At 38.5% G+C, this 12267-nt stretch overlaps 2 protein-coding genes across 3 annotated transcripts in view; one reads left to right on the top strand and one right to left on the bottom strand.

Annotated features, from left to right (window-relative positions):
• The window catches only part of slc30a7 (solute carrier family 30 member 7), a 46582-nt gene extending 41000 nt beyond the window's left edge, over positions 1-5582 (top strand). For both annotated transcript variants that reach the window (XM_062452680.1, XM_062452681.1), the window contains exons 10-11: positions 4105-4254; positions 5138-5582. In XM_062452680.1, coding sequence (XP_062308664.1) covers positions 4105-4254; positions 5138-5185 — 198 coding nt within the window. In that variant the 3' untranslated portion in view covers positions 5186-5582. The remainder of the gene's footprint in view (positions 1-4104; positions 4255-5137) is intronic.
• Positions 5583-6146: 564 nt separating this feature from the next.
• Positions 6147-12267, bottom strand: part of dph5 (diphthamide biosynthesis 5) — a 43609-nt gene continuing 37488 nt past the window's right edge. Inside the window, exons 5-6 of the mRNA XM_062452222.1 lie at positions 11313-11456; positions 6147-7225 (exon numbers count right to left, since the gene is read on the bottom strand). Of these exons, the coding sequence (XP_062308206.1) occupies positions 6993-7225; positions 11313-11456 (377 nt within the window). The 3' untranslated portion in view covers positions 6147-6992. The remainder of the gene's footprint in view (positions 7226-11312; positions 11457-12267) is intronic.

Genomic DNA, 12267 nt, shown 5'->3' on the forward strand with positions numbered 1-12267 from the left:
ATAGGTCCAAGAAACATGAGAACTGCTACGGGGTTGCTCAAGGAAGCTGCTTAGGTCCATTACTCTTTTCTCTTTATATGTTACCACTCGGCGACATAATCAGAGAACATAGCATAGATTTCCATAGCTATGCGGATGACACACAACTATATATATCCACTGAACCCAACGATGCAACGGCCATCAATTCCATTACCAACTGCCTGTTGGCAATAAACAAATGGATGAACGCTAACTTTCTTAAATTAAATGAAGACTAAACCGAAGTCCTACTATGTGGCCCCAAATCCAAGAGAGATGCTTATTAAGAATCTTGGAGGTTTAACCCCCTGTCTTAAACCAGAGGTGACGAGTCTCAGTGTAATCCTGGACTCAGATTTGAATTTCAACTCTCACATTAATAAAGTGACCAAAACAGCTTTCTTTCACCTGAGGAATATAGCAAAGGTACGACCATTCATAAACCAAAATGATGCAGAGAAGTTAATTCATGCTTTTATATCCAGCCGGCTGGACTACTGTAACGCACTTTTCACTGGTATTCCCAAGAAAACCACTGAAAGACTACAGCTCATTCAAAATTCTGCAGCTAGATTATTAACCAAAACTAAAAGGAGAGAACACATTAGTCCTGTCCTAGCTACTTTACACTGGCTCCCTGTTACCTTCAGAATTGACTTTAAGGTCCTTTTCCTCACATACAAAGCTCTACACGGACAAGGACCTAGCTACATTGCTAACTCCTTTATAAACTACACACCAGCTAGAACACTGCGATCATCAAATGCAGGCCTATTAGAGGTCACCAGAAGCAGTCATAAGAAGATTGGTGATTCGGCCTTTGTCAATTACGCCCCAAAACTATGGAACAAATTACCCATAAATATTAGGGAAGCAAACACTCTAGACATTTTTAAAAGACAGCTTAAAACCTACCTTTTTACCGAAGCATTTAAGTAATTTTATCTCAAAAGGGTTTTCCTACTTTTATTAATTATATTATTGTTACTTTTAAGATGCATGTTTAAAGTTGGTTTCTCTCTTGAACAGAGATCTTATTGGGATTTTTATTTTTGTTTGAATTGTTTATCACTTGTATTATTGTTGTTTTTATTGATTTTATGTAAAGCACCTTGAGCTGCAATTCTTGTATGAAATGTGCTATATAAATAAAGTCTTACTTACTTACTTACTAACGCAAAAGTAACTTAACGCCTTACTCTCTACTGCAAGTAACTAAGTAAGGTAACTAGTTACTTTACAAGACATGTAACTAGTAACTGTAATTAGTTACTATTAAAAGTAACGTTACCCAACACTGCTTACTAGGTGACGTCAAGTAAGTCTGTGAGGGCTCAGGGTTTAGGGGGGGACATTTGGATTGGACCGTATCATAATTCTCTGCACAAATGTGTCCAAAACTGATACATTCAAGTTAAATATAATAATATTCATAAGTAAATACATTCGTCAAATATAACATAATGAGTCCAATGTAATGTTTATATTACATAAAGCTCCAAAAACTATTCTGAGCTCAAATTAATGCTAAAAATCTGTTCTGCGCGTAATGCAAGGACCTAGATTTAGGGTAAACCCCTAATGTTTACAACGTCTGGCTCCGCCCCTGCCTACAACTACAAATAAAATCTAATTCTGTGGGAAACACTGGAAACTGTTGCCAAGCAACACATACTTTTTCCTGCACAAAAGCAGCTGGTGCTAGCTACTTTGTATAGGTAAAGATTGGTAATGTAAGCGGATTGATGCACGTATAGTTAAATGTCCCAGTGCTGTTATTGCCAAATATCAGCACCCAAGGAATGCCACTTTCCAATCAAATAATTTGGTCGGAACTAACTGTTGTATAAATTGTCTAATTTGGCAACACATTTTGAGAATTTCATAATATAACTACATATATAGGTTGGCTGATGGAAATTGTAAGCCTACATTGGTTCCAGCCTAGTTGTATAAGTAAAAAATAAATAAAAATGTCCACGCATCTTCCTTTGCAGCTGCGCTACCAGTGAGCTGGCTATCTTACCAGGTCCTTGCATTGCTGGTTAGCCCCATGGTACTTATTTAATAAACAGGAAAATAAAACTACAAAGATGCCAAGGATTCAAAACTGTCAAAAAACCTGTTCATGGTAGTAGAAATTTGACTTTGACTTTTTCCAAACTTGGAATTGGTTCAACTAAAGGTATTACAGTATAAAATTGCTTGGGAAGGGGATTTAGCTCATTGTACTAATCGGAGTGTCTGTTTCAAATGACATGGAATGACAGCCTACATCAGGGGTGTCCAAACTGTTTCCACTGAGGGCCACATACAGAAAAATATACGAAAGGCTGGGCCACTATTAGAGTAAACATGAACAAAATCAGTCAAATGTAGGTAAATTATGCCTGATAATTCAATAATATTAAATAAAACAAGAAAACAGCCTACATCATAATTTCCATTAATGGATTTTCATTTATTTAGGTGCAGAAAGGGTTAACAGCACATTCTCAAAATAGTGCAAATCGAGTCATGTCTAAAAGTAGTAAAAAGCACAAGCTTCATGTGACACTTGGTGGTTAAAGTTAGCAGACAAGTCTTCGCGCACAACTGTGTTTTGGACATGCTCACGTTGTTGATTTCTTGCATCTTTTCCAGGCACATTATTTCGATTACTTTAGTGAGGTGCTGTTTAATGAAGTCACAACCTGAAAAAGGTTTCCCGTGTCTTGCTATAAGTTGAGCTGGCTATGGTAGCATTCTCTTGTATTTTGTTATCACAGAAAAAATACTGTTGTTGAGTTCGCAGGCTAGCAGCCATTTCTTTAGCTTTCTCTGCTCGCTCAGCACTGGTGTAGGAACTGTAGGTCTGATGTTTTGTTTCATAGTGCCGAAATACATTATACTCTTTCATCACTGCAACAGTATCATTACAAATCAAACAGACACTTCCCCTTGACTTCTATAAAGAAATATTAATTTTCCCACCGTGTCTGATATTTTCTGCACTCACTTTCTACCTTGCGTTTCTTTGATTCCGCCATTTGTGGTCATCTCTTGCAAAATTGATGAGTTTTCAACGAATACGGGTGGCTCCACTAGTGGTGAAACTAAGAATTACAACTCAGTCAAGTGCAAGTTTCATGCGCGGGCCATATTCCATTATATTTGTATAATTTGCTGCGGGCCAATTAAAAATGGACCTCTGGCCGCAGTTGGCCCGCGGGCCGTAGTTTGGACACCCCTGGCCTACATGAAGTAAACCATTCATGCATTTGGGAATTTAAGGTAATTCTGAAGTTGGAACATGAAGCCGTTTGCAATTACAGAAATAAATTGTGAGGCTTATGAAATAAGCAATCATAGCTATATAATAATAATGAATGCACATACTCTTAAGAGGAACATCCTACAGAGTAAGCAAAATAACACTGCTGTAACAGGTGTCCAAGCTATGATTGTCTACCATTGGCCTACTTTAGCATAATGCACTCACCACTGGGCAGATTGCTATTTCAGTCAAGACAATAACGTATTCGATTTGAGCATTTATTGTTACATGACATGGACATGTAGATTGACTTTGGCGGAGTGAATGACCTAAGGGAAGCACTCCCTGCCTCCTCGATGCAACACATACATACATGACATATGAGGCAGGGAGCAATATAGATATAATTCCCCAGAAGGATAGAACATACAGACAGCATGGGGGAAAAGGGGATGGTGGAGGGCGGCAGCAGCACTGATCATACAACAACCGGGGTGAGTGTGTGCGTATCTGCGTGTCTTTTAAAGACTCCATATCGGACGTGGCCCAATGGGCATGCGCTGCTACATGGGTGTAGTAGTGGGCGGAGGAAAGGAAGGTGTGGAGTAAGACGCCTTACGTCCCCGACAAAAGGATGACTTGCGCTGCCCGATTGCCCTGCCTGAACCAGCTGCGCTTATGGAGTCTCTCTGGGATAATGTGGATTCTAATATTTTGCTCAAATTTGTAAAACCAACACCAGATAGTTAAAGTAGTCATTAATGCAAAAGGTTCAATTAATTCAAAGTTTAAAACATACAGCAATTCAAGTTTGCTTTCCTTTGTAGGTGCAGCAGCTGCAGGGAGTATATAATCTGCAAGAGCCTCACTTCTGGACCCTATGCACAGATGTTTATATTGGCACCCTGAAGCTCCTTGTGGCCCCCGATGCTGATGTCCGCTGGATACTGAGCCAAACACACAATATTTTTACACAAGTAAGAGGCACACATTTTGACACACACAAAACAAAAATGTGAGGTGTAGGAGATATTGGAGGAAGAGAAATGTTACGTAGATATTAACAATCCATTATGTTTAGAATACACCAAAAGCATTGTTGTAAGTACCACTGATAAGAAAATGTATAAATATTAATTACTTGATTTGCATGAATCACAACATTTACAGAATGCTTTACTTATTTCTTAAATGTTAAATAAATTGATGTCAGTGAGTACTAGCTAAAATGTTATTTGGGAAATGTTTGAGCCAAAGCCCTTCTTGACTTCTCTCAATGTGGTCTAGCTATGACTATGAACAAAACGATGCATCTTTATAGAACGTGAAACACTGCAGCTACATTAAAGTTCAATATTATTATTGACTGGAACAATTATAAGTGGAGCTAGCTAGCTTGTCACACTTTCTGAAGTGTGGCGTATTCTTGCTTGTGTTATGTGCACACAAAGCATAGCATAGGTATTTTACTATGGGGGTGCTAATGGCTATATGTTTGTCCTTTGTGCTCTTTCACATTCACCAAGCACAAATATTCGATGTCAAGTTTTTAACCTGAAAAACATAAACTGCATGATTGTAGAGAGTAAAAAAAAGAAGAAAAAGCTTTACGGCTTGAAGTGGTCCTATGGACAGATATCTTAGTTGTGGAGTTTTCTTGGGGGGGGGGGGGGGGTGTCTTTTTTTTTGTATAAGATCGAAGTGTAGATTTCAGATTGGTGTGGGCCTTCATATGCCAACTGGTATAAAAGATGTCTGGTCACAACTGTCTGGCTGCTGCAAATTGCTTTCATGACACTGACAGCTATGTATCAAAATGTGCTTTTTGAAATTGCAATGTGTCACTACTCTTGTCTACAGGTTGGAGTTCGGCAACTCTACGTCCAGATTGAAGTGTCAACAATGTAGATTCAAAAAACATTTTAGACAAAGAAAACACTCATATCCTTGAAAAGTCCTGGGACCAAAGCCCTCTGTGCTGCTGTGGGATTTCCTCCCCACCTTGTTTCCCCTATTGAAAGCTGCACCTCTCAGGGTCCCTCTTTGTTCATATCCATGACCATGGACCAAGACAGAAGCAGCTACAAGAAGTACATGCAACTCTGACCAACCAAGAAAATGAGGAATATCCCATGTGCCATTACATTCCCTGTTGAATGTCTACACCACCTAGATGAATGAATAAATACATGTGTAGAATTTACTTTTAAAATGTTTTTACTTTTAAACTTTAGGTTACAATATGCAACAAAAGGTGTAAAGCATTTAGATTGTAGGAATTAAAATTGCCAAAGGTGGAAACTTTCATTGGGTGCATCCTTTTTATGAACGGCATGTGTGATATGAGAGAACTTGAACTATGGATGTGACATACCTTGTGAAATCCACACCTTCCTTTTTTTCATGATTTATGACAGGTCATTCAATCTACAAAAAACAAGGGCAAACCAAGATTTTTTACATTTTGCTCAAGAATGCCAATGTTTTTTTATTTTTTTCCAGGAATTTGAGAATGTTAATTTCCACTGGTAGTCATGTTCCTACTGTAATGTGAGTTAAGGAGTTTTAGATACAGGGTTAGGGTTGTCCTCCCTCCCACACTGCTATTTCCAAGTGTTGCTAACACAGCTACACATGCAAAAGGAAGCTAATTGTTGAAAATCTTGGGACAGCCTTTGTATATGTCAGACTGTCATTGTGGGTTTAAGTGCCTTTATAATATAAAATAATGAATTTGAATCCTATTCTGCAAGAACAGAATAATATTGTCCAAGATTCAGCAATTTAACATTCCAACCAATTTCCAGTCAAGAAATTGTCATTATCTGTCCTGGGCAGAACATGTCATGTGTATTCCTAATTATTTAAGATGTTAAATGTCACCACTACCATAATTGCCATCCCCCTTAGTTTTATATACATTTGAGTTTGAAGTTTATCACTTGCATAAATGTGAAAACAGACATGAATATTTTCTAGGTTTAAACCCATGGTTTTATTTACCTCATAGGTCTTCATGTAGGTTGCTGACCAATTTCATCTTTTTGAAATGTAATAAACAGTTCACCTGCATTGCACTTAATTGCCACATCCTTTCCAAATGAATGATATGCATTATTCCGCTCTTCCAAAAACCTACTTGACATGCCATCCAGGACTTGTGAAGTGTAGTGCAGTATAATACAGTAGGCACATTTTGTAAACTGATTCCTTTGATGTATTTGTCTTATTGTTTATCTTAGGAATTAAAAAAACGTATTTTACTGGGCAAATCAGTTCCCACCAACGCACAAAAAATAGTTTATCCTGTGTTGGTTAAATAACAAGTTATTTTGCACATCCATTAAATTATTTACTATTCATCAACAGAACAGATCTGTACCCAGATTAACCCAAGCACATGTTAAAAAGACATCATGAAACCCATGTTACCTATGCAGTCAACAGAAATATATTTACCAGTCAAAAAAAATATTTTTCCAACACAACTTACATGATTTACGCCAGTTTATTAACACAAAACACAGATAAAGCCAGTCTTAAAAAGATTTGACTTCTTGAGCATGTAGACCAGTTGAAAAGTTAGGGTCTGCAGGCACTTGAATTACAGATGGGAAAAAGCTTATTTGATACCAAGCCTTATTCTAAACACTACATGTTTGCCTTGCTAAGTGGAGCATTGGCAGAACATGACAGTCAGTTGGGTTGTTGTTTGTTAGGAGATATATGTGGAACTGTCGGTCATCTGGAGGTCTTGCAGGGCCTCAGGAGCAGCTGAGAGACGCAGCATTTCCACCTCCAATGGATGCAAGTGCCCCGCCACAATCATCGAGTGTAGAGGTGCACCAAGATCACATGACACTAGCTGACGTAGAGTCCCTGTGTAAATGGCTTGGTCCTCTGCTCCCACCCTGGCAAGGCCTACACATATGGTTTCCTCTGTGATGGCTAAAACAAAATGTATTAAAAAGTTTCCCATATACCTTTATTATTTACACTCAACATACGGGTATGTAGTATAGTACAATACTACAGTTATACCTGGAGTATTGACAAGGCAATTAGGGCTGCAACAATTCTTCAACATAACTTAATTATTTCAGAACTTTCCATTCAGTGTACATTAGCTTCCATGCTGCATAGCATGGAATAGCACTGCATAGCACTATAAATAGTTGAACTTTTACAAGAGGTTACAAGGCTGTCCAGGGGTAGTGGATGTTGATATTGATCTTGTTTTGGAAACGGACCTTCAACCCTCCCCCATATTGGTAGCTTAACATTTTTGTAATAACCTATACTGCTAACATATAATCTTAATGCTAAGAATCGGTCTGTCTGCAAGTGATTGGATGATGACACTAAGAAGGATACTGATTGGAAGAGGACGAGAGGCATTCCACATTAAGCTGGATTTAGTTCCATATCTTCTACTTTACATCACAGGTCGGTAAATATGTGTTTGGTAAATATTCCTTACATTATGTGTACATTCTAGATTTTACAAGGTGAACATGTCGATTATTAGAATAGAACGTGTAGTTTGAGGTGAGCATGTTGTTCAGGTAGAGGTCTGTATCCTAGCTTGCTGATGTTAACACGCACCACACAAGTTTGCTAGTTAAAGGTCACATGACATGCTGTTTTTGGATGCTTTTATATAGGCCTTAGTGGTCCCCTAATACTGTATCTGAAGTCTCCCGAAATTAAGCCTTGGTGCATAATTACAGCCACTACGAGCAGTCCCACAATGAGCTTTCCTCAAGACGCGCTGTTTCTGTGTCTGTAGCTTTAAATGCTAATGAGGAGGAGAGGGGCGGCACCATGCGTTAATGTTTACAATGGATGTATCGTAGCCCCTTTGCTGTAAGATGCCTTGAATTTGCCCATTCTCACCTGATCACCCTGGTTGGCAGAGGTGCACACTCATTTCAATGAGGGGAAAGGCGGATATCGCGCGCGCCATAACACCAACAGCAGAACGGTTATCAAAATAACAAAGAAGTGTACAACACTCGCGTTACAGCATGTGTATTCACACATACTTGATGCTATCTACCTTTACATTAGCGACAGTAACTCAGCTGTTAGCTGCAGAGCTAATGTTACAGCCACATTCTAAGGGTAGCAAGCTAGGTAACCATATACAGTAAAGCAACTAAATGATATAGCGTTAGTTAACTACTTGTCCGAGGTTTGTAGCTGGACCAGGGAGAGTTAGTACTGATCCAGAATTTAATTTCAGCAAGGCCAGCATTGTATTGTCCCGAGTTGTGGAAACAATTGTCACTGAAATGTTTGGCGCAGACATGCAAAACTTGGGAAGTTGTGTCGGCGCATTTCCAGCGAAAATAAAATTAAGATACTGGTTGTGCAGAGGCTCGGATGAAGGAACTAAATAAATACTTTTTTTTTTTTTTCATTTGCACATCCAAGCACTGAGCAACTGTTATGCTTCGTTCGTTTGCTCGCCATGATGTCTCTCCAAGAAAAACCGATATCGCACTCGCCCTTGCACGGTCGTAGCTCAGTTTCTCATGGGCGGGCCAGATTATCTGGGCGGATAAAGCAGAGAGAGGGGAGGTAACCTTCCTCTTCGTGACGTCACAAGGAGGAGATTTTCAAACATAGCAATTGAGCCTTCATTTTCTCAAAGGCGGAGAAGAACACCCAGGGCTTGGTTTACACCTATCGAAAATTCTAGCCACTGGGGGACCAAAGGCAGGCTAGGGAAACTCATATTAATATTAAATAACCTCCTAAAGGGAAGTTCTCATGTCATGTGACCTTTAACTAAACAAAATTCACTGATCTATAAAAGTATCCACTTTAAATTGTCTTGCTGTTACTAAATTCAGGAGCACCCTCCAAATATTAAGGAGCACCACAACCAAATAAATTCTGTTATAGATTTATTTTGCATGCTAGTTAGCTCCCTGTCATGCAACATGGGAGCGGAGTGACTGACTGCTAATATTAACCAAACTCAAATCTGCATTAAAGTTTAGAAGTAAAGATTAGGTTTAATACAGGACTCAAGTCTGACGCATTCGCCGTGAGACTCAACCATTTCACACGCAACACCTTGTATTTCTCACACAGAGAAGTAAGGGATAACTTGTCCCACTATATTAGCGATTAGCAAGCTTTTTGTACAGAATTTAAAACAGGTTGCAGCATAACAATTATTTGCACTTGCACAAATGCTCCCAAACAGGGTCGGACTGGCCGTCGGGAGATTTCCCGAATGGCCGGTCAAACGGCCACGGCATAATGCAAAATATATATATATATATATATATATATATATAATAATACACAGTGGTAGGCCCCCCTGGTCCGACCGTCTGAGGTTGCAAACAATTTTGGGAGCATATTTGACTAAATGGACGCAATTCCATGCCCTGTAAAAGCATTGAGCTGAGCTGTACTACAGTAAGCGATTGTGGATCTTACAAGCGGGCATGCGACAAGAGAGCTGTTCTGAATTTAACCCACTCAGTCCTTTGTCGGTGTCAAAAAAATCATACAAACACCACCATACAATGTATTGCCTGCAAGAAAATCCACAATTTACTAAGAATACTTAGTGGGTTAGGGTTAGATAGATATTGACATATCTATCTTTTTAGACATTGACATATCTATCTCAAAGATAGATATGTCAATAAACATGTCAGTGCCATCAAAATGAGTCATTGTGCCACTGTTCACAAACAAAATAGTCAAAATGCTTCAAAAGGTTTTGATGAAAATGATGGGTTAAGACTATTCAATAGAAAAACTATCTACATATTGATCAACCTGGCATAATCAATTGGTAATGAAGGAAAAAGCAGACAATTGTAGGCAACATGAATTTCCATGAATGTACAAACACATGGGCAAATTGTTCATAAGAATGAGTAATTGCTTGTATGATATGCATACATGACTACAAGATGTGAAGGTTGAACAAAGTTTTGAGAATTTCAATTGTGACTTGAGAAATATAGGTACAAAAGCAACTGAGAAACTGCAGCTGCATAACAGGCACAAACAATTATGAGTACTGCACAGTGCATCAGGGTTTTTCCTGGCTCAAAAATAGGCTTAGTTGGTGGGTTGTGTTACACCACTCCCATCTCTGAAGTAAAAAGTAATTTTCCCTTTTCTCTTGTCCATGATCTGTCAACGACAAGGACAATGAATCACCTCTAAACAATCTTTTGGTGGCTAATAGTTTATTTTAATTTGTATTGTTGTTGTGGCGGTTAACAGCTTACTGAATGCCTTCGATTGACAAGTCAGTTTTCTCTGTCTCTCCAGACTAGTTCAAGCAGGTGATTCTGAAAGTTAGCGTACCTTGATCTTTGTCTTCCACAGATACTGCGAAAACCTAACTAGCTCCGCAGGCTTGTGGGATGCTGAATTACAGCAAGATGGGGATTTTTATTTTTTGGCGCTATTTCTGCTAGAATGCTTAAGCACTATGAGAAAAGCCTTAGGCTTTTCAATGCAGGAAAAACCCTGACTATCTATAATTCCAGGAAAGTTCTGTTTGTGTGTCATCGATATCTTAACCCTTGTGTTATCTCCAGTCATTGTGACCTACCGTCGTATTGCGACAAATTTACCACATACAAAAACAAAGTGAAGCATTTTCTTTTAACCGTTGGGCTGCCTCAGACCCCCCACATTGCAAAGGTTAAAAGAAAATTATTTTTATTTGTTTTTGTATTGGGTAAAATCGGGTAAACACAACGATGGTTCGTTATGAACCATCGCCCGAAGGCAGCACAAGGGTTAATCATCAACTGCATCACGGGCACTGTGCACTAGAATCATGATATTACATTGCTGTTCCTGTATACCTACATTTTTATAATATACATTTCTATGTAGTTACATGGTAGTTAATGTACACTTAATGTGAAGTTTATTTTCTATTTAGTTGCAGAGGTACAGTTATGGGTTGTTGTTTTTGTGTGCTTCTATACTTAACATTATTTGTAAATATACAATATACTCAATATACAAAGAATTTGTCACTCACCTAGTTCCTCACCCCTCTCTCTCCTGTTTTGTACTATTTCCAGGAGTTGCTCAGCCGCCTGGCACACAGTCATATACCTTGGAGGTTCATAAATCTTACGGCCCCTAAATAGGAAGAGAGATCCGAATGTCATGGTTAGTAAGGCTTACTAGTATATTTGCTTTGAAAAAACATTAAAGTAAATTACCTATTTTTTTCAACTGCTTTTATTTTCAACATACTTAATGTGTAAATATTTGCATGAACATCACCCGCATCTTGGTTTGGGCAGTCTGAAGAGGGCTAGGGGTAGGGGACCCACCCTTTAAAGCCAGTGAAGGGTTGCTTGATAGGAGGGAAGGTTGTGCTGCCACAACGAGGTAATTTTGTTTTGGTTAATTATGATTTGAACCTGCTAAGTATTTTGGGTTTTTGCTTTTGTTTCTGTTGGTTCGTGGAATGAAGAACCTCTTTATTAAATCCTCAATTCATGCAAGTCCACCGAGTCTGCTTGCCTTCCACCTTTCTGGACGTTTGAGCCAAACTACGTCACAATTATTGATATTATGTTTTATGATTGTAATTGTTACTGTACTTTAGCGTTTTGAGTTCAAGACAGGCGCATTACAATGAAGATTTGAAGAACCAGTGAATAATTTGATTCAGTGTCAACTTAATTGGTGTTTGTGCACACGGGTAAGCAGTCTCACAGTTTAATAAGAGATTTACTGCACATCCACATGGATTCAGTAAACGTGTTAATTCACAGATATATTTTGAAGATAAAGTATCAACTTTATTTTGTCATCAGTGTTGGGGGTAACGCGTTATGTAGCCTAATATAACGCGCTACATAATATTATTACTTAAGTGAGTAACAAAGTAATATATCTCGTTAGTTTTTGACATTGAGTAATTTTATTACAGTTACTTATTTAAGTAACTTGCGTTAATTGTCCAAGATACTGCATGAATT

This window comes from Osmerus eperlanus, chromosome 26 (genome assembly GCF_963692335.1).
Source record: "Osmerus eperlanus chromosome 26, fOsmEpe2.1, whole genome shotgun sequence".
In the NCBI taxonomy this organism is placed as follows: domain Eukaryota; kingdom Metazoa; phylum Chordata; class Actinopteri; order Osmeriformes; family Osmeridae; genus Osmerus; species Osmerus eperlanus.